The sequence below is a fragment of the Corvus moneduloides genome, unplaced genomic scaffold, assembly GCF_009650955.1.
Source record: "Corvus moneduloides isolate bCorMon1 unplaced genomic scaffold, bCorMon1.pri scaffold_9_arrow_ctg1, whole genome shotgun sequence".
In the NCBI taxonomy this organism is placed as follows: Eukaryota; Metazoa; Chordata; class Aves; order Passeriformes; family Corvidae; genus Corvus; species Corvus moneduloides.
This window is the reverse complement of record NW_022436940.1, coordinates 222,101-242,837: the sequence shown is the minus strand read 5'-3', so window position 1 is coordinate 242,837 and position 20,737 is coordinate 222,101. Positions and strand designations below refer to the sequence as shown.

The following is a 20,737-nucleotide window of genomic DNA, read 5'->3' as shown; positions in this document are numbered from 1 at the left end:
CAGAGGGAGTTATCTAGGAGTCATGCGGCAGGACAATGATGGGCCATTAACAGCAAGATAGTCTGGGGGGAGGAGGCAAGGAAACACTGCCCCACCTGATGTCAACACCTCATGAGGATGGTAATAGAATACACTGCAACCCAGGACAGACCCTGATGGCAAACACCTTCTTAAACCACAGCCTCTTCCTTCCACACTGTGAACATCACCTCCAGCAGTGCTTCACTCAGGACTTTCAGGGCACCCCAGGCCCCTCTGCAGAAATGCCCTTGCTCTGGGGGCTTCCCCCTAGGCTCTGCAGTCCCAGTGGTGCTGGTCCCCGTAGCCCAAGGAGTCTTGCCTGTGAGTCTGATGGTGCTGAACAGAAAGTCTGTGCTGAACCTGAAAAATCTCATGATGTTTAGGTTTAATGTGTGCTAACCATGGAGTTTCTTCAAGTTTCTTGGGTGTCTGGACCGTTCCCAGGCAGTTGCTGGGGGAGTTCCTGAGGCAGGTCCCAGGCAGTTTCTGGGCGGGTGCCTGGGTGGCTTCCAAGGTGGTTCTCAGGCAGATCCTTGGGAATTTTCAGCAGGTTCTTTGATGGGTTTTGAAAGGTTCTTGGGGTGGGTTTCCAGAGAGGTTACATGAGCAGGATTCTGGGTGGGTTCCCACATGGATCCTGGGCAGTTCCTTGGAGAGGTTGCTGGGTGGATCCTGGGTGGCTCCCTGGACAGGTTCCCATGTAGTTCCTAGGCAGGACCCCAGGTAGTTCCCACTCATGTTCCCAGGCCATTCCCATGGCAGTTCATGGGTGATTCCTGGAATCCGTTTCCAGTCTCAGTCAGGCAGCGCAGCCTCTCCTGCTGTGGCTGTGCTGCTGCCCCAATCCTGTTTGCTGTCCCACCATGTCCCCACCTGGCCCAGAGCAAAAAACAAAAATCCTGAGTCAATCAATCCAAACTGAAGTATACTGAAAATTATCTGTCAGAGGAGGGTGTGTCTCTGTGTATGCGTGTGTGTGGTGTGTCTCTCAAAAGGATAGAAAGGGTAAGGATTAAAAGAAGATGGCCAAAAGGCTCAAGAGGACTTAAACGCACTTAAACTCAGCAACATTTAACTTAACTGATCCCCTAAATTAAACTCCACAATTTAGCAGAGGAGCAACACCTAATAGCATTTAAATTGTACTTCAACTACACAACATTTAACTTAGAACTTCACTGAAACCCAGCACCTCAGCAAAGGACCCCCACAGGCTTTACCACAGCACAAGAGCAACTTACAGGCCTGACCTAGGGCCAAACTTAAAGCACTTGAGAGTCCAGGGGAGCAGCTCCTCTCCCACCTTCCAGAGAGCACATGCACACCTGCACACACACAAGCACACAAAGAGCCTGCACAAGGTACCTGTGAAAAATTCCCCTCCAAGGCACTGAAATACTCCCTGCAGATGCCTTGGCGTCTTCTCACCAAAGGGAAAAGGCTGAGGCCTCCAAGAGTGGGGGCGTCGGCAGCCCAGGAGCCATCGTCCTTCAGGGATCCCCCGAGTGCAGCCAACGGGAGAGTTCCTGGCTCACAGGGGCCCCACTCACAGGGACTTTGCTGCTCACCGCTGCTGCAGCCCAGCACAGCTCCAGGGGGCTCCTTTGGCACCCTGGGGTGGCCTTTAGTCACAACAAGGTTTCATCCTGGCCCCACCTGCGATCAGCAGCTTTCTCTGCTCACAGGCCCTCCATGCTGACATCCCATGTTCATCCTGGGACTCTTTCATCTTCCAAAGACATCTGAGGGCAGGGCCACTCACAGTGACTCTGTGGCAAAACCAGAGGTGTCTCTAGGTGCTAAGGAGCCCTTTTGGCACTGGCACTCCCCGGGGTTCCATGGGGACATCCCAGGGCTCTCTATGTTCCTAAGGAACAGGCAGGGGAAGGGCAATCCCAGGGCCTCCAGGGTAACATCCCAGCAATCTCCACACTGCTAAGGAGCCACGATGTCACAGGAACTCACAGGCCATCTACACTGACATTCCAGAGGGCTCCCTGCTGCTGGAGAGCAGTGATGTCACAGGCACTCACACTTGGCCCCTGGAGACATTCCAGGAGGTTCCATGTTGCCAAACAGCTGGGATGTCACAGGCACTCACAGGGGCTCCATGGGGACATCCCAGGGGTCTCAAAGGCTGCAAAAGAACCATGAGGACTCGCGCTGCCATGGGGGCTCCATGGGGACATCCTGGGGTCTCCATGTTGCTAAAGAGATGGGATGGCACAGGAACTTTTACATCACTTAAAGAATCATGGGAAAGGTATCAGGAAAAAAAGTGCGGAAGGTATCTTTTCAGCTTTATACCGGCTAGCGCTTGTATTTCAATGCCTTAGAAAGCCTCGAGCAGCCTTGAGAGGTAGCACGGGCAATCTAGCACTTTAGTAGCTCTAAAATCGGTACCTGAATCAGCTGCAGAGCAAATACCATCAGCAGAAGCAAAGAGGGAGAAATATAGCTCCCTGCTCGCTCAATTCCCTGCAGTTAGAAGCCTTCAAATGAGACAGACGACCAGAGATGTTTACAGGAAAGTAGCTGAGCTGAGAGAGAGCCTTTGCCTCCCCTCGACCATCTTTTATTCGGAGAAGGGGGAAAGGGGAGGACTGGGGGCGGACCCGGGGTGACCGGCCAATGAGACACTGCTGAAGAGTCTGAGTTACATTTGGCTTTGCCCGCGCTTGGAACAAAGGAGCTATGAGCACATGTCTTTGGGAGGGGGGAGGGGAAGCTCAGAACAGGCAGCAACAAAAAAGATTTCATATCAAAGCCACATCAGGACAAGGTTCCTTGCCAAGCTTCACTCTACTCCTGACACGACGGTTAAGGCACAGCAAGGAAAAGCAACAAACAAAATCCAGAGTCAGTCAATCCAAAATGAAATACCATGAAAATCATCTGTGCATGTGTGTGTGTGTGCATGTCTTTGTAAAGATGATATAAAGAGTAAGGATAAAAAGAACATGGCCTAAAAACAACAGCACTTAACTAAAAGGTAGCAACATTTAAACTTACGAGTTAACCATTTAGCAGTGGAATAACACTGAAAAGCTCAACCATACTTCAACTTAAACAACACTTAACTGAGAACTGAACTCAAACCCGACACCTCAGAACAGGACCCATACAGGATTCACCATACCTCTATAGTAACTTTACTTACAAGCATAACTTACTTACAGTTCTAAAGCACTTAAAGATCCAGGAGAGCAGCCCCTCTCCCACGTTCCAGAGAGGACATGCACACCTGCACGCAGTGTTTACCATTCAGGCACAAACAAAGTTTCCAAGGCTGTTAAAATAAAAAAAAAGCAGGAACACGTTAAGACAGCTGGGAGCGCACGTTGTTTTTGATAAGCTCGAGAGTAGCTCAGCCAAGCTGCAGTTTGCCAAGGCCGAGGCCTAACCAGCATTTCTCAGATCATGGGGAGGCTGAAAAATGGGAGGGAAGGGGAATGCACCACCACAAGCCATGAGATCACACCTGATCACAGACCCTCCGTGCTGACATCCCATGTCATCACAGGGCTCTTCATCCTCCAAAGACTTCTGAGGTCACGGGCATTGACAGGGGCTCCGTGGGGACAACAGAGGTGTAGGAACCCAGAGTGCCGAGAGTATTTCTCTGCCTTTGAGTCCTTTTTTCCTAATACTTGACCAATCTGTTGTAGCAGATACATATTTGAAACATATTTATCAGGTGAAACCATGGCCATACCAGCATTTCGTGAAATTGCAGCTTGATTGGACTGCAGGGATGCAGGTTCTTCTTCACCAAAGAATCCATGCATTCCATCTTCTTCTCCCCCTCCTGGATGAGGAATAGGGGAGGGTATTCATGGTTGTGCACTCTAAGGTAATAAACGAGGAGTGGCTGAACCTGCCATCACAGGTATCTTTGATCTGGACACTGAAGGAGAGGGTGCAGTGGATCTGGACAGGGTACAGCCACCATGCGGGATGGGTGAGGGCTGGGGACCCAGTGCACCAACCTCTTGAGGTAGATAATCTCCTGCACATTCTCTGAGTCGGAAGTAAAGATGACGGACAAAGTCATCCGAAAGCTGAAAGTGATGGTGGAAAAATGAGGGATCAGATGCCTGTTGTTGTGGAATTCGAAGCTTTGAAGAAGGCCTATGAGAAGTTGGAGTTGTACTGCTCATTGTAAAAAAATAAGATGAAGCTTGAGAACATATAGGAATGCCTTCTGAAGCTGTGATGGTCACCATATCCTCCCCACTGAGATCCTGAATAGGCACTTGAGGATGAAAAAGTCCCATAAAATCAGCTGAACGTCCCTGAGAAGTTCGAGAAGAATGTGCATGAAGTGGAATGCCTTGCCCTGAGACCTCACTTTTAACAGAGATAACATGTGCTTGGTCCTGTTGTGATGGAAGAGGTGTCAGCATATAGTTGAGAAAGTCCTCTTTCTCTTCTGGAGATAAAATCGATTTCGTCTCGCCGAAACCGTGAGGGAAATGTGGTTTAACATCGTGTGATTGTCGTGATAATTCTCTGAGTGGTGTTGTCAGAGGGGTGGCAGGGGGTACATGCGATGGTGACCCGGTAGTTGCTGAAATGCCTCGGCTGTGTGCCCTCGGCCGTGGCTGCGGTGCAGACGGGGCTGTGCTGACACAGAGCCGGTGGGAGCTGTAGCTGCTGAAGGCTTGTCCGATGGAGCTGAAGTAGCCGATGGAATCGCAGCGCTGGCTGGAGGTGCTGTGCCCACTGGCTGTGCCGGCGCAGCAGCCGAGGCGTCCGTGCCTGGCAGCGGTGTGGGGCGAGCGGCCGGGCCCGGGGGTGGCCGGGACTGGTCCGAGCAACGCCGGGGCTGGGACCCGGGGCGGGGCCAGGGCTTGGCAGGAGCCGGGGGCGGGGCTTGGCCCGACCGGGGGCGGGGCTTGGCAGGAGCCGGGGGCGGGGCTTGGCCGGAGCCGGGGGCGGGGCTTGGCCCGGCCGGGGGCGGGGCTTGGCAGGAGCTGGGGGCGGGGCTTGGCAGGAGCTGGGGGCGGGGCTTGGCCCGACCGGGGGCGGGGCTTGGCAGGAGCCGGGGACGGGGCTTGGCAGGAGCTGGGGGCGGGGCTTGGCCCGACCGGGGGCGGGGCTTGGCCCGACCGGGGGCGGGGCTTGGCAGGAGCCGGGGGCGGGGCTTGGCAGGAGCTGGGGGCGGGGCTTGGCCGGAGCCGGGGGCGGGGCTTGGCAGGAGCCGGGGGCGGGGCTTGGCCGGAGCCGGGGGCGGGGCTTGGCAGGAGCCGGGGGCGGGGCTTGGCCGGAGCCGGGGGCGGGGCTTGGCGGGACCGGGGGCGGGGGCTTGGCCCGACCGGGGGCGGGGCGTTGCCGGGGTAACCGCGGTGCCTGGGGCGGGGCGGTTCTGCCGCACCGCGCAGGCGCGGAAGCGAGGCACCACAAACGCGGAAGTCCAGCTGGGCCGGCAGCGGCGGCAGTGGTGACGTCAGCAGCAGGCGCCGCCGCCGCCGCGGGCTGTCCAAACGCGGGAGCGGCAGCGGATCCGGGCCTGGGGGAGCGGGAGGGACAGATGGGAGCTCCGGGACCGGCCCTGGCCGCGGGCGTGCTTCATCTGATGGGAGGAGCCCGGGCTCGGGAGGTACGGACCGGCCCCTGACTTGCGCCGTAATGGGCGGTTCGGGCGCGATGGAAACCGCGCCCTCCGAGGCAGAGTCCGCCCTCAGGGAGGCGGCCGGGGACCCCCCTCTGCCCCCCGGGCCTGCGCGCCTGAAGGGAACTCTAAAATTGCCGTATCGTGCTCCTCCGTCGGACCGATCAAAAGTTTTAATTTCGGGTCCGGCAAAAATTCTCGTTCCGCCTCCGGAATGGCCGCGCTCCCCCCCCCGCCGCCCGCGGTGCCTGCAGGGACTCAGAGCCGCTTGTGCCCGGAGCCCCGGGGACCTTCGCACCAACAGCGCGTTCTCCGCCCGTCTCTGAGCGTGGGGAGGGTTCGAGCGGGGTTTTAGAATCTCCCGCTCCTCTCACGGGTGTCAGCGCAGTGTCCGCGGGAGTTTTAAACATCTCCTCCTCGTCAGAAGCAGGAGGTGCCAACTCTGTAAGCGTTTCATTAATTACTTTAGCTGGTGGTATTAATTTCTGAGCCGTTTCATCTCTTAGACTGGCGTGATGGTATAGAATAGAACTAATATTCTCCCAAAAAGATGGTAAATACAAATCTCCAATTACTGCATCAGGAAATTCTCTTTTTACCCAGGACAGCAAACAACGTACTTCTTTTTTAGAAGCTGGTAAGGGATGGTTATGAACTAGGTTTTCAAAACTATGTATTATATTTGCCTCTGCTTGGGACAGAACTGCACCCATAATTTGTTTCTTGTTCTAGTTTTGGACAGCTTACCGTGTTTTTGGTAGATGTTACCAGCTCGTGAAATCCCAGTCCAGGTTCCATCCAGCAGTCCTTGGCTCCTCCTCCCCCCTGTGCACCGAGGTTTAGAGATCCTGGAGTTTCAAGGCCGACTCCGAGGTTTTCTTTTCTTCTGTTTCTGGTCGTGCGCTGCTGTCCAAAACATTCTGGGTTGCTTTGCTCAGATGAGGCCGAACACAGGGCACCAACTGACACTAAACTGTGTCGTAAATCAAATCCCTCCTGATGGGAGAGAATTTTCTAAAAGTCCTTGCAAGGAGTTTCAAAGATAAACCGAGACTTTTCTTTGAGTTTCAATGCTTCCAGATAGTTGTTTATTAAGTCTTATCAGACAAACTGAGCCACTAGCATGACCCAGGTACAGCATAGAGCACAGAAAAGCAGGAGTGGAGTCTCCTTATCAAGATTTACACGGCCTTTTAAAGATATTTTAACCAATGGTTACTAAAAACGTACATTATTTTCACTTTCCTACCAATTATTCAGTAACACGGGCAGGAACTGCGGAATTCTCTATCCAATCATTCCAAACTACTTTTACTGCAGAACATGGAGTAGTAGAAGAAGGAGAAGAAGGTTTCAAGAACAACAACAATCCTCCATTTTGATTTTTTTTACTCTTGTCAATTTACTACAAAGAGAAGCCCAAAACCTCTACATTTTTCACCCTGTGACAATCTTACATAGTAGTCTATCACCTAATTCACACCACTGTATCTTCTAGTTCTTGTCTGATTGTTGGTAATTTATTCCAAGGTTGGAGGCTAAAACAGTGTTGTTCAGGGGGGTAAGAACCCTTAAAAACAGGCAGAGAAATATTCTCGGCACTCTGGGTTCCTACAAGAGGGGTCTCTACGTGCCATGGAGCCCATTTGGCTCAGGCACTCACTGAAACAAAGGGTTCCAGAAAGATCTCCCAGTGGTCTCCATGCTCCTAAAGAACACCGAGGTCATGGGCAATCCCGCAGGCTCCATGGGGACATTCCAGGGGTCTGCAGGCTGAAAAAGAGGTCTCTTGTCACAGACAGTCACAGAGGTGCCATTGTGACATCCCACTGGTCTCTGCTCAGAGGAACATTGAGGTCACCAGCAATCCCAGGGGCTCCATGGAGATATCCCAGGGCTCTCAGGCTGCTCAAGAGCTCTGATGTCACCAGCAGTGACACAAGCTCCTTGGGGATCTCCGTTGCTGCTGCAGTGGCAGCTTCAGACAAAGGCTCCTAGAGCAGCACGGCCACTGAGTCACAAGGGGCACAGAGGGACCCCTGGCTTTCTCAGCTCCTTCTCACAGACAGGAGCCTGGGGCGGCTGCATCCAAGCCCAGCCTCCCACTGTCACTGGTTTCAGTAACTCTGTCCAGCAGGACTTGAACATGGCAAAACAGATCAATTTATAGAGAACAAATTATTCAGTAGGAGAAATGATTTGACACAAAGGACTTGGTCACAATTATTGACTACACAGGAGAAAATCCAAACCTGCTCCTGGCAGTGTACAGTAGAGCACAATAGAGTGCACTCTATTAAAGCAGCAGGGAAGCAGTCATATTTCAGCAAGCAAAGAGAAACAGTTATGAAGTAGAGCTCGATGTAACTCCCCACACCAACACTCGTGGCAGCTCTCTTTCTCTTCACCTCCAGGAGTAGCCTTGGTGGGCGTCACTGCCAGGAAGGAACCTCCACATACTCCAAGGAGGAAGATTTTAGAAGAACCTACCCTAGCAAAGAGGACTGCACTTTTACAGTCTAAAGGGATTGACTGGCTGGCAGAGGCCTTCAGGGCACTTTAGCAGCTTCTCTGCAAATGTTTTGCCTCACTATCAGCACCTTCGCTCCGCCTGCGCCGCCACGGCCCCGCTGCCCCAGAGCCCACACGGCCCCCACACACAGCCCGGCCGGCGGGGATCGCGTCGGGGCGGCCGAGCCCGGCCCCAAGCCACCGGCCCCGGCGCGAGTTCCCCCGCCCGCCGCGAGAGCGCAGGGCCGGGCGCCCTTGGCTCCCTCCGCTGACTGACTGGGGAGCTGCTTTCCTGGGGAGCCCCGTCCTCCTCGCAGGCCACCCTGGGCTGGCTCGGGGATCTCTTCTCCATCCTGCAGGAGAAATAAAAAGGCTGGAAGTGGGGAAGGGGGAAGTGGGAATCTTTGGGGAAATAGCACCACGGGGCTGCTGAGGAAGCAGGGAAGGTCACGGGCTTGTGTGCGGAGGCTCCTCGCCAGCTCCATGCTCCCGTCCTGTCCTGTCCCTGTCCTGCTGGACACTGACCACAGGGGCTGCAGTGGGGTGTCACAAAGGGCTCCCCTGGGACACAGCACCTGCCCCCAGCAACAGCTCCCAGCGATGTTTACATGGAACCTGCCCTCAGGAACAGGGCCCAGTGACCACCGCTGGGTAGGAAGGCTCTGGGTGTCCCTGTGGGGCATGGGGACAGCTCCGTCCTGGGCACACTGGTGCTCCCAAAGGACCTCCAGGCCCCCTTTGCCCTCCTGTCCCCTTGGGACATCCCTGGTGCCCTCCAGCACGCCCCAGAGCCCTGTGTTCAGACACCCCCACGTGCCTCCAGGATGTTCCTGTCAGTGCCCTGCAGAGCCCGACCTCTGTCCCTGACAACATGACATGGGTGAGATTTGCTCAAGCCTGACAGAAATCAGCGGGTTTGGCACCTCAGCTCTTCTCTGCCTTGCACCATCAGAGGAGCTCGTGGAGAAAAGAGGACAGAGAAAATGGAACTTCTTCCGCTGAGTTTGCCCTTTCCAGATTTGGCAGCTCCCAGCAATGGAGATTCCCCTCTCCGTGGTGTTTGCTTGCTCTGCTCTGGGACCATGATGGTGAACACCCTCTTACAACCACAGCCCCTTCCTTCCCCTCTCTGAACATCGCCTCCAGCACTGCTGTGCTCGGGATGATGGTGCTGAACAGAAAGTCTGTGCTGACCCTGGAAAAGCTCCTCAAGAATAACTGAACTGGACTGGACTTCTTGCTGGAGTTTTTCCCCAATCCTCTGTAGCCTTCATAGTGTTGTGAAACAAATAGGTAGGCTTAGAGAGGCACATCTTAGATGAGCACCCATTGCATGAGCTACTTCGAGTAGATCCCACACTTTTCTCAACCACCTCACAGCCACTGTGACTCCAGCGTGACAGAGATGTGCTGTGATGCCTCTTTCTGTTCCAGGGACTCCATTTGCACAGTAAATAGTAACTAGTAAATTTGCTAAGCATGGAGTTTCTTCATGTTCCCCAGGTTTCTGGGTGGTTCCCACACCATTCCTAGAGTGGTTCCCAGGCAGCTCCTGGGAATTTCCTGGGGGGCTTCCCAGAGGGCTTTCCAGATGGTTCCCGAACAGTGCCCAGGTTATTCCCAGGGGGGTTCCTGGGCAGTTTCTGAGGTGGGTCCCAGAGGGGCCCCTGTGGTGGTTCCTGGGCAGTTTTAGGGCAGCTCCTGGGATGGGTTCCTGGGTAGGTTCCCAGGTGGTTCCTGCTGGGGATTTCCCAGGTGAGGTCCCTGGGTGGTTCCTGGGCAGTTTTTTGGGAGGTTCCTGGGGTGGGGTTTTGAGTGGTTCCTGGGCAGATTCCAGAGAGGGTTCCCAGGAGGTTTTAGGGAGGTTCATGGGGTGGGTTCCCGAGGTGGTTCCCTGGATGCGTTCCCATGTGTTTCCTGGGCTGTTCCTGGGTTGGGTTCCCAGGCTGTTCCCAGGTGGTTCCCGGGTGGTTTCCCAGGCAGTTTTAGGGCAGCTCCTGGGGTGGGTTCCCAGGCAGGTTCCTGGGTGGTTCCCAAGCGGTGCTAGGGATGTTCCTGGGCTGGTTTGCCAGGGTGGGTTCCTGCGCGGGTTCCCAGGCGGTTCCCAGGCTGTTCCCAGGCAGTTCCCAGGCTGTTCCTGGGCGGTTCCCAGGTGCTGTTTCCAGTCTCGGTTGGACAGCGCAGCCTCTCCGGCCGCAGTGGTGCCTCTGCCCCGCTCCCTCTTGCCCTCCCAGCACGTCCACACCGGGTCCGGAGCTGGGAGCGGCTCCACGTCGGCAGCGCTGCCCTGGTGCCGGCACTCAGGAGGCTCCTGGCACCTGCGGAGCTGCGGGACAGCAGGAGCTCAGAGACACAAACAGAGTATTCCAAAGGGGCTCTGTCCTGGCACTTCACTGCTCCTTAACCAAATGCTGCACCCAGAGCTTTGCTGCTCCTCACTCGCTCTCTAAGTATCACATCCATGAAACGTGCTGTGGGAAAAGGACTGGGGACACTGGGGACAGGTAACTGGGGGTACAGTTAGAGAGAACTGAGGACTTCTCTTGGCATCCTGATAGGAGTTATAACAGCATGGGAATTAGACAGTAAATCACAGTTGCTGCTCCCTGCATGGAATGCACTTGGCACGACTTGAAACCTATCCCACAATGATTCCCCCCACACACACACCTGCTAAGGGAGATGGAATGGGCGGTGCAGCGGGGTGGAGACACCGAGGCCGGGCTCTGTGGGGATCTTTGCAGGGAAGGGAACTCGATGGTTCTCTGCAGCTGATAAACCACAGAGCACCTGTCAGCCAAGGGACAGAGGGGAAGATGTCCTGATGCTGAGCCAGCAACTCTGCTGAAATCTCTCTCCTCAGATGAACTTGGTTCATGAAAGCCTAGAACAGTAATATTAACGCACACCCTATCCCAAAGTTCCCCACCCGCAAGGTACAACCACCCCTTACTGGGCACAAGCTCTACATTCTTTTTGACTGCATCTTTAAAAACGAAGTGAGAGAATGTTACACCCATCAGTAACAAAGGGATGTCTGACTTGAGTCACTCAAGCTCCACCTAAACACAAAGAAATAGTATCAAAGCAAGTTGAGAATGGGAGAAAAGGTAGGGAAGACTCCTCGGTAACTGCTGGGATCAGTTGAGGGGCTGAACCTGTCTTCTTCCCTATAGGGATGCCTGTTGGGTAAGAACCATACTTTATGCACACTGCTTGTTTTATTGGGGATTAGCGCTTGTCTCTGTAGTCCTTTGAGTATGTTTTTACAGTCAGATACTATCACTGACAATCCTTGAACCTTAACCTGTCATGATTTTATATTAATAAAGGGTGTTATTCCATAAACTGTCAGTGTGAGTCCTTCCCGGGCGCTGGCAGTCACTGGCAGCAGGGAACACACGCTGATAAAGGGGAAGAGCTGCTGAGGGGTCTCCTTTGTGCTGTTGGTGTTTCCCTGACCGAGTCAGTCAAACACCCCCCAAAGCAGCAGGACTGCTCAGTGAAGGATCCCCCTAAGGGGACGCTGACAGACTGGTTGGGCACAAGGGCCTTGGCTTTCCTGGGACACTGACAGACTAATTCAACACTAAGGGCAGAGCAAATCTCTCCACACTATGGGGCAAAGAAGCCTCCCCTTTTCACGTGACTGTCACAATGGCCTCTTGGTTCCATGAGGTTCCATAATGTCACAATGGAATCCCTGGTTTCTTAGCATCACGATGGACCCTTGGCTCCATGCGGCCTTGCCCCTTGGTTCAATCATGTTCCATCATGTCACAGCGGTCTCCTTGGTTTCAAAAAGCTCCACTATGTCACAATGGACCATGGTTTCCATGAGGCCCCGCTGTGTCACTATGGCCCTTTTCTTCCACAAGACCCCGTAGTGTCACAGTGGCCCCTTGGTTCCACGAGTGGGTGGCTTGGAGCTCCTGCACCCTCAGCAGCTGGAGGGACACTGTGCCAGATCAAACAGGCCTCTCAGCTGTATTCTGCTCCTCAGCAAGCTGAGCAGCTCCACTCAGAGCACAGAACTGCAGGAGCTCAGCACCCAGGTAACCTGTGCGCTGATATCCCCTTCTCCAGGGACACGCACCACCACCTTCAGCTTGGAGGCCCCAGCTGCTTCCCTCTCCCAGCAGCTTCCACTGCTGCCGTGTTCTGCCCAGGGCTGCTGCTGCACCCCGAGGCCAAGGCTGGCTCTGGTGTCTCCTGCCGAGGTTTTCCCCTGTTCTCTCCTGGGTCCCAGCGGGAAATCTCGGACCAGAAGCACTTCAGTAACACCTCAAATTCTCATTTCTTGTCTCAGGGACAGCTCTGGCCTCAAGCAGGGAAATCACACAACAGCTCTCAAGAGCCTCATTGTGCCAGTGAAAACTTGAATCTGATCTTTTCCTGAAAAAGCTCTTTATTACAAAATAATGGCTGGCAGTTGCTGAGGAACAGGACAGCTCCTGGCTGGTCCCTGCACAGCTCTCCATGTCATCCTGCCGGTGCTGTTGGTCTTGGGCCAGGCACACCTGGGAGAGGCACCAGGCCCAGCTCAGACAAGCCCACATTCCAGGAGCATCCACAGCCCCACGGTACCGGCTGTCGGGGCAGACACAACCCCCAGCTCCAGCCCTGGCAAACACTTTGTCCTTGTGGAAGGGGAAGGAAGAGGCTCCCAGACTGCCCCTGAACAGAGCTCAGGGCACTGACCCCTTTCCCACAGGCTGTGCCCCAGCAGGAGGGCTGCTGCTTACCCAAGGCACTGAAGAACTCTTCTACTTGAGCTCCTTGGAAGCCCCACACCCAGGGAGCAAACTCTCCCTCTCCTGACGCCTACAACGTCCCTTCCGGCTCCTCCGTTGATGTTCCACCTGCACATTGGATGGGAGAAAGGGTCACATCGAGCAAAAGGACCTCTGGATGTCAAGGCAAGGAGATGTCTCTTCGGAGACCCTTAATTGCACCAGAGGATATTGGGGGCATAAAGCACTCGCTGTGGGCTGTGGAAGAGAGTCAAGTGTGTGTCTGGGGACACTGGGGCAAGGAGGGGGACACCGGAGTGAAGGTGCATTTGTGAAGGCCACGGAGAGAGAAAACACAAGTGTGTGCCCACAGTGGGGAGAGGGAAGGAAGCAAGCAGAGGACTCCAAAGGGCTGCCTGGGCAAATGTGTCATGTTCCAGAGGAGCCTGAGGCTTTGCAGAGGCAGTGAAAGCCCATTTTACCTGCTCAGGATTCCTCGTGGGCTCAGCGTTGAGTTCCCTCCTCTCTGTCTGCTCTTCTGATGATGCAGCCAGACCCAGCACACATTCCAGGCCTTTCCTTGAGTGCCGTGACAGCCGCTTCCCTTCTGCTCCAGCAGCCTGCTGGGTATTCAGAGAGGAGATGATTCCATTCTTTGAAAGCATCGGAAAAGCTGTCCCTCAGAACGCTCCATCTCTGGAAGCATCCTCCAAGCACCAGCAGTGCAGCTGCTGTTCAGCCCTCGGTACAAAACTCCGCTCAGTTTAGTCCATCGGTCAGGTTGGCTGCTCCGTTCCTTTCCACGCCAAATCCAAACCACCACGTGTTGCCCACCCTTGCCTAGGCAGGGGAGAAGCAGCTCCCCAAGCCCAGCTTTTGGACTGGAGCTGGTTTGAAGAGCAAGCTCCAGAGTTGTGTCAGTCGTGCCAGGTGTGCCAGGAAACATTCCCACAGGCCAGAAGTCTCTGGCTGGAGTCAGTCAGCCAGACAAGGCTGCTGGCTGCAGCCCTGGCTGCTTTGCCCAAGCAGGCCATGGACTGACAGGGATATATATTCCCACCTCTTTATGGGAAACATCACTGGAATCTTTCAGGGACGTTTGAGTGGACTGGAGATCAGTCCCAGTGCCTACCTGTAGACAAGACCGGTCTGTGTCCCTGCTGGGAGCCGTTCTCTGCAGGATGGTTAATTTTTTCCTTAGGGTCCCTTTGGACACTTCACTCTTGGCAAGGGCAGCAGGCAGGGCTTGAGCCTTCTCTCTCCATTCGCGTTCTCCATTTTCTCTCTGCTTCAAAGCAGCTGCCACATACTCCAGCTCTTCCCTCAGGGCTTCCCTCCTCATTTGGTTTTGTTCCTTCCTTTGCAAGGAAGCTGTGTGCATTAAATTCTTCCTTTTCCAGCATTTTCATCTGCTCCTGGTACAACTTGATTTCTCTCTCCCTCTCTGACAGGTCAGCAGCCATGCGAGTGACATGCTCCTGCAAAGCTTTGGCCTCTGCTGCCTCTTTCTGGAGCATCTCCAGTTCCTTTTCCTGTGTTTCCAGTTTTTCTTTTTTAACTTGAAAGATGGACATTATAGTCTGGAGTTCTTCTTGAAGGGAACGATTCCTGTCTATCACTGCATTTGCTCGGGTTTCAGAGGCTGTGACTGATTCTTCCAGAAGTTCGATCTGATGCTCCAGTTTTTCCTTATTTGCCTTCAGACTGTCCCGTTCATGCTGCAAAACAGGGAGAGTAAGAGTCAGTGACTCCATCTCTGTTTGCTTTTCATAACCAGATCTGAACTCCTGCCGCAGTGGCAGGCACGGGCTGCCCCTCTCTCCCTGCCTCTCGGGATGCTGCAGACCTTTCCTGGCCTCCCCTTGTTGCTGCGTCTTTCCCAGCTCCCTCAGCCTGTCCCAGGTTCCTTTCTGCCCTTCCCTGACCTTTTGGAGCTCTGCTCAAGTGTTCCTTTGGGGAGGAATAGAGCTCCAAGTGTGGACACTGAGAACTCCAGCTTCAAGGGCAGAAAGCTCCAGCATGGAGGAAAATCAGCAGCCTCAGGCCTAACTGGGTTTGACATGACTACGACACCTTTTCCTCCTCATTCAGAAGGATGCAATTAGGAAAGTTAAACTGGAAAGAGGTGCTCCTTAGATACAGCAAGAGAAGGCCCCAAAAAAGCAGGGAAAGGGCCCTTCGTGGCATCTGCCATTCTCACCAGCACATCCTTTCTTTCCTTCTCCGTGTTGTCCAATTTCCTCTGCAGAGATGCCACCTCCTGATGAAGAGTCACAACCTCTGCCTTTCTCGCAGTGGCCTCTTCCTTCAGGGCAGTTTCTAGAGAGATCTTGCGTTCTGCCCTCCACATCGCTGCGCCAGGGAAGCAGAAGGGGAAAAGCAAAGCAAAGGCAAACTGATGTGCATCCTGAATCTTTGCCTGGCTGTGTTTGCCAGGCTCTAAGCCCACAAGGGCTTCCAAAGCTGACAGAAATGAGGGAAACTTCTGGGCAGAGAAAAAAAAGAAGAATGAAAAGGGCAAGGTTCAGAGGAATAGGGAAGTGTGTTTGCTTTTGGGCTTATGCTGAGCGGGCAGTCAAAGAGAGAAAAAGGAGCAGGGAGGCCTGCCCAGCCCTGCTACAGAGAGGCCAAGAGCCTGGAGGCTCTGGGATGGCCTGGAGTTTGGAGGAATCAAGCCGAGGCATCCAGCTACAGTTCCTTGGCAGAGACACGGCACCTGAAAGGCACCACCTCTGCACGTGAGCACTCATAGCACAGCCAGATGCTCTGCCAGCCATGGGTTCTGTCTCCATAAAAAAGCTTCACTGGCACTGCTATGGACAAGTCTCCTGCTGGTTGCTTTTCTCCTCTCCCATCTCTGGGCACTGCAGTTTTCCTCTACGTGGCATCAGAGATCCCCGCTGGCGAGACAGGATGGGGCAGTGGGTGAGAGAGGAGAAGCTGTACCTTCCTGGCTTTCAGCCAGCTGTTTCTGCAGCTCCTGGTTGCAGGCACTGAAATGGTCCCTCTGAGCCTGCGTCGTGCTCAGCTGCAGCTTCAAGGCCTGAATCTTCTTCCTCGCATCACTCTGGAAGAAGAGGTAAGAGGAGCAGAATCACCTCACAGGGCCACTGCTGGCAGGAGACAAAGGGCTACAAACACTAAGGCAGAAATAGCCCAGGTGGGAGAGGGCAGCTGGACAGAACTGGTAGATGTGATCGTGATCCTCCTTCCTCCCCATGGCAGTGAGCCAACCCCCCTACAAGGACTGCCACCCATCCTGGCCTTGGCACTCTGCTTGTCCAGCAGTCCGGCAGCGGGACAGGATTTCTGGGTGCACTGGGCACACATTACCAGATCTTCCTGGGAATGCTCCAGGTGCTGCCACAGGTCTCGCAGGGCTGCTGCCACTCTGTCCACCGTGAGCTCTGTGGGGACATCCCTGGCCTGAGAAGCAGTTAGGCTCACGACATGACCCTTTTCTGAAAAGAGAAGACCTTCTGCTTCAAGATTTAGTCCCACAGTCCCCAACAAACAAGGCCTCTTTCTAGCTGCAAGGTGGCAGTGCCTTGGTCATCGTCCGAGAGCTCGCCTTGCAGTAGGACGTGTGTCACAGGCTGACATTATTGTGATGACCACTGATGTCAGCACTGCCCCAAGGACGACTGCACGGGCCCTGTGGCTTGACAGGACTTGGGTCCTCTTCCCTTCTGACACGGATCATTCCTCCCCGTACAAACACGGACTTGTGACTCTGCAGAGATGTCAAGCTGCCAAGACTTGCCAAGACAGGAGACCCATGGGAGAGCAGCTTCTCCCTTCCAGGCTTCCTGCTCTTGCCTTCCCTAAATCCCATTGCAAAATGGTCGCGAGCCAGCCTAAACTGAAAGGCTGAGTCTGTCATAGCAGGATGACCATGAGCCACTCCTCATTCCACCTGCTCCCCAACACAGGCTCTGCACACGGGCTAACCCAGCCTGCCACACTTGCCTGAGCTCCAAGTGACCAAGCCACTGCTGTCCCTGATCATGCGGTGGAGAACCAAGAGCAGTTTGTCCAGCTGGGATTGAGCTTCCCAGTGGGCACCGCTGGCCTGTTGACACTGTGTGGCCAAGGCCTCTGCTCTGTTCTCTGCACTACAGAGCCTCAAACGCAGCTTAGAGACCTCAGCCTCCAACACCTGCACAGAGTCCCTCAAGCGCCGTTCGCCTGCTCGGGACTCCTCCAGCTCCCGCAGCAGCTGCTCCTCTCAAGCTGCCTGGGCAGCATCCTTCTCCAGCACTGCTTCCTGCAGGGAGTGGATCTGGAACACGGATGCACACAGCCTCAGGCACAGGGCTGCTCCTGAGGCAGCAGAGCAGGCAGGAGGGCGAGGAATGAAGGAGAAAGGACTTCAAGCAAAAAACACACCGGACACAGAAGGGGCAAAGCCAAGGATTCCAATGGAGACAAAGTCAAAACAAAGAAAGGGAAGCAATGGGCCTCCTTGATGGGGCAGCTCTAAACTCCGGATGAACTGGCTGTGCTGGAAGTGCCCTCCCCAGCCGGCCATACCCACGCCTGTGCCCCCACATTGCTCAGTGCCCGGCCCAGGCGCAAACTCTGCCTGGGGCAACACTGCTAACAGAGGGATGGAGAAGCTCCAAAGGAGTCTCCAAAGCTCCTGCTTCTGGTCCGAGATTTCCTGCTGGGACCCAGAAGAGATCAGGGGAAAACCTCGGCAGGAGACACCAGAGCCAGCCTTGGCCTCGGGGTGCAGCAGCAGCCCCGGGCAGAACACGGCAGCAGTGGAAGCTGCTGGGAGAGGGAAGCAGCTGGGGCCTCCAAGCTGAAGGTGGTGGTGCGTGTCCCTGGAGAAGGGGATATCAGTGCACAGGTTACCTGGGTGCTGAGCTCCTGCAGTTCTCCTATGCGGTCTGAGAGGAGCTGCTCACCCCGGTGAAGAGCAGAATAAAGCTGAGATACCTGTTTGATCTGGTGTTTTCCCAGGTTGTTTTCTTCCAGGCTTCTGAAGCTCAGTTCCTTCTCTTCCAGAGTTAGAGTTGGCCTGCAGAACAAGGCAACAGATGGCCATGAGAGACATTTGTGTCCCTGGGTTCCTCAGAGGGGAATCTGGCTTAGATCAGAAATCGTGGGTTTAACATTTTTCTGCCAAGCAAAGGAATCAGGATACCAGGCTGATCCAGCTCCCAAAGGGTTCAGATTCCCAGAGCCAAGGTGGAGCTGACGGATGTACCCAGCTCCTTGCACTGCAGCTTGGGCAGGGTTAAGACACCGACCGAAAAACAGAACACCCCCTGAGAGGGAAAGAGCTACTCCAAAAGCCTTTGTCTTTAGGAAAACTGCAACTGAAGGCTCAAAAGAAATGAAGCACAACGTCCAGAGAATGAAACACATCTGCATGGACGGTTCAGAGCTCTGCCACTTCGGAAATGCTGGCAGATGCAAAGATTAGAAAGAGGGAATCCATTCATCACAATGCAGAGTCCCACAGGCTTTCATTTACCTGGCTTTTTCCCTCTCCAGGGCCTCACTCCTGTCTTGCTGAGCTTTGTGGACAGTCAGTTCCTGGGACTCTCTGGGGGCTGCCAGCCGAGATGTCAACTCTCCCACCTCAAGTCCAACAGAAAAAAGTGGTCAGAGGCTACAGCCTGTCCCTGGCAGCCACAGCAGACACTGTGAGGAAAGGCAAAGGACAGCTTTCCATTTCTGCCTGTCCTGAAAGGGCCAGATTCACAATGGATATGGACAACTTGTTTCGAACTCTCACTGGGTCACCAAGGGCATCTGGCAAAGCACTTCCCACACCAAGGCTAGCAGGAAGAGGCCAGCAGGAATCCATGCTGATGGTTGCTGGTCAAGAGCCCAGAGGGCTAGCCTAGCTGCCCAGGGCAGCAGCTGAGATTCAGCAGAGCACTGAGGGTCCTGCAGAGCAGCTGCCATGCAGCCCAGAGCACGAGGCAGCCCCAGGGACCACCCCCTCAGCTGCTGCTCTGTCATGAAAAGGCAAGAAGGGCACAGAGCACCCGCTGGATGACTGCGGTGCCACTGCTGTTTCACTCACCTGCTTTGGTAGAGCCTCCCTCTGCTCAAGGAGGAGATTCATTTCCTCTTTGATGCCCACTAGCAGGAAATTGTTTGAGCCCTGCCTGGCAGAAAACTCTTCTCTCAGGGCCTGCAGGAGCAGGCAGGGAAAGAGCACAAATGACCAATAAGGAGCAGGGAAGATGGCTCCAGGGAGCTGGGAGAAGCAGCAAGCAGAGAGACAGCTCCCCTGAAGGCTAAAGCTTCGCTGACGGGGTGGGCATCAAGGAGACAAAAGCAGTAGAAGACAGAGCTGGGGAGACCAGCAAGGCAGTGCAGGACCACAAGTGCCAAGGCGAGAAAGAAAGGGCCTCAGCTGGCTGAGTGAATGGACCCCTGAGGTGTCTCTTCTGATCCCAACAAGAAAGGGTGTCCATTCATGGAGAACCAGTTCCAAAATCCAGCTAAGTGTACAAAATCCGCTTCTATATTGAGCACGGTTTGTGCTTAGTGCATTTATTCCTGGGATTACAGTGAAATTAAATAGGGCCCTCTGAGGTCAGGTTCCTGCTACCGTTCTACAGAGCCCCTGTCACAGACCTTGTGGAGCCAACGGAGGAGAGAAGTCTCCTTTGGGGGAAAACAGGGCTACAGAAACGAGGCACAGAGACACGAGCCCCCTTCACAGCAGACAGGAGACCCATGGCAGAGCAGCTTCTCCCTTCCAGGCTTCCTGCACTTGCCTTCCCTAAATCCCATTGCAAAATGGTCCCGAGCCAGCTCAGCACAGTTATACTCACCTCAGGGGCTCCTGGGGAGAGTCGCTGGTGAGAAAGTATTTGGGAAGTGAACTGCTGGCTCATTCCGAGCCCTCGAGCTTCCTGCAGGAGCACAGGTAAGAGCACACTCAGACTGCATGGCTGGCCCTGAGGGAGTCACCCTTAAATGCTTCCAAGCCAGGAGCCCCCTGCTCCCTCCCAGGCTTGTCCCCAGAGCCAGCACCAAAGCTGCCGCCAGCTCTGGAGCAGCCAACTGTTAATCCCTTGTTATTCCCAAAGGGAACCTTTCCCTGTGGGACAGCCCAGGCCCAGCCAGCCCCGCACTGGGCTTGGCACAGGGAGAGCAGCAGCTTCCTCACCTGCTGGGTCTCCATCTGCCCCTTGGCATGAGCAGTGTGCAAATGCCAATAGCCAGGGGATGTTGCCAGTAGCAAGGTTAAATGTCAATATCCAAAGGCCATTGGCCTTTGCAGGGTCCAAACCCCAATGTCCAAGGGTCTTTGGCCTTTGCAGGGTCAATAGCACAATATCAAAGTGCCATTGGCCTTTGAGAGGTCCAAACCCCAAGGCCCAAGAGCTGTTGGCAGCTGCAGAGTCCACGTCTCAAACATTCCAGGGGCTGTTGACAGTTGCCAGGGTGCAAGCCCCAACATTCCAGGGGCTGTGGGAGAGCCCTTCCCCTGGCTCTGCCCCCATCCCAGCTCCCTGCTGGCCCTGGCACTTGCTCTGCCACCCCCATGTCCCCACAGCCCTGCTGGGCAGCTGGGCAGGGGCCTGGCTTGTAACATGAGCTCAAAGCTGTGGGTCCAGACAGCATCAGCTTTAAGGATTGAAAGGAATGAGATAGATTGTGGATACAATATTGCTGCTGGCAAGAATTTTCTTGCTTCTTTCTAAGCCCGTGGGATACTTTTCTCTCTCACAAAGAGATTAGCAGAAATTCTACAAATGATGAACGCCTGCGACCTTGTAGAACTATGTTTATGGTATAGTAGAAAAATATTTTGACAATGGATGTTTTAGGATTTTAGCCAATCACCCCCAAGGGGTGGCTGATCCTTTGTCCAATTAGACTA

At 54.5% G+C, this 20,737-nt stretch overlaps 2 protein-coding genes and 1 long non-coding RNA gene across 7 annotated transcripts in view; 1 reads left to right on the top strand and 2 right to left on the bottom strand.

Annotated features, from left to right (window-relative positions):
- LOC116439108 (cytochrome P450 4F22-like) overlaps positions 1-6,470 on the bottom strand; it is a 63,883-nt gene extending 57,413 nt beyond the window's left edge. Inside the window, exons 1-2 of one of the 3 annotated variants that reach the window (XM_032098216.1) lie at positions 6,383-6,470; positions 3,199-3,310 (exon numbers count right to left, since the gene is read on the bottom strand). The gene's annotated coding sequence lies outside the window, so the exon portion shown is untranslated. Of the gene's footprint in view, positions 1-3,198; positions 3,311-3,502; positions 3,566-4,010; positions 4,033-6,382 lie in introns of those variants that run through there. The other 2 variants (XM_032098218.1, XM_032098217.1) reach the window with 2 other exon arrangements.
- On the top strand, positions 6,421-9,623 carry LOC116439113. The gene is made up of 2 exons (XR_004238053.1): positions 6,421-6,508; positions 8,050-9,623. It is a non-coding gene; the product is annotated as an uncharacterized LOC116439113 (long non-coding RNA).
- A 963-nt stretch (positions 9,624-10,586) lies between these two features.
- Positions 10,587-20,356, bottom strand: LOC116439110 (centrosome-associated protein CEP250-like). Of its 3 annotated transcripts, XM_032098220.1 has the most exons (10): positions 20,021-20,356; positions 19,683-19,763; positions 18,365-18,471; positions 17,740-17,905; positions 15,826-15,946; positions 15,080-15,231; positions 14,012-14,597; positions 13,362-13,502; positions 12,892-13,008; positions 10,587-12,666 (listed from the first exon to the last, which is right to left on the bottom strand). In XM_032098220.1, exons 1-7 carry the CDS (start codon positions 20,033-20,035, stop codon positions 14,097-14,099), a joined length of 1,143 nt encoding a protein of 380 aa, XP_031954111.1. In that variant the 5' UTR covers positions 20,036-20,356; the 3' UTR covers positions 10,587-12,666; positions 12,892-13,008; positions 13,362-13,502; positions 14,012-14,096. The 3 variants fall into 3 exon arrangements, with proteins under 3 accessions (XP_031954111.1, XP_031954110.1, XP_031954112.1); XM_032098219.1 differs by having other exon boundaries at positions 10,587-13,008; XM_032098221.1 differs by having other exon boundaries at positions 10,587-13,008; positions 13,362-13,499.
- Positions 20,357-20,737: the final 381 nt, after the last annotated feature.

Excerpts from the sequence above, each read along its gene's own strand:
- LOC116439110 (XM_032098219.1), bottom strand. Across the intron at positions 17,906-18,364 it reads CTGGAGAGGGAAAAAGCCAG|GCCAACTCTAACTCTGGAAG; the intron begins GTAAATGAAAGC and ends CTTGTTCTGCAG. Across the intron at positions 14,598-15,079 it reads AGGAAAGAAAGGATGTGCTG|CATGAACGGGACAGTCTGAA; the intron begins GTGAGAATGGCA and ends CCTGTTTTGCAG.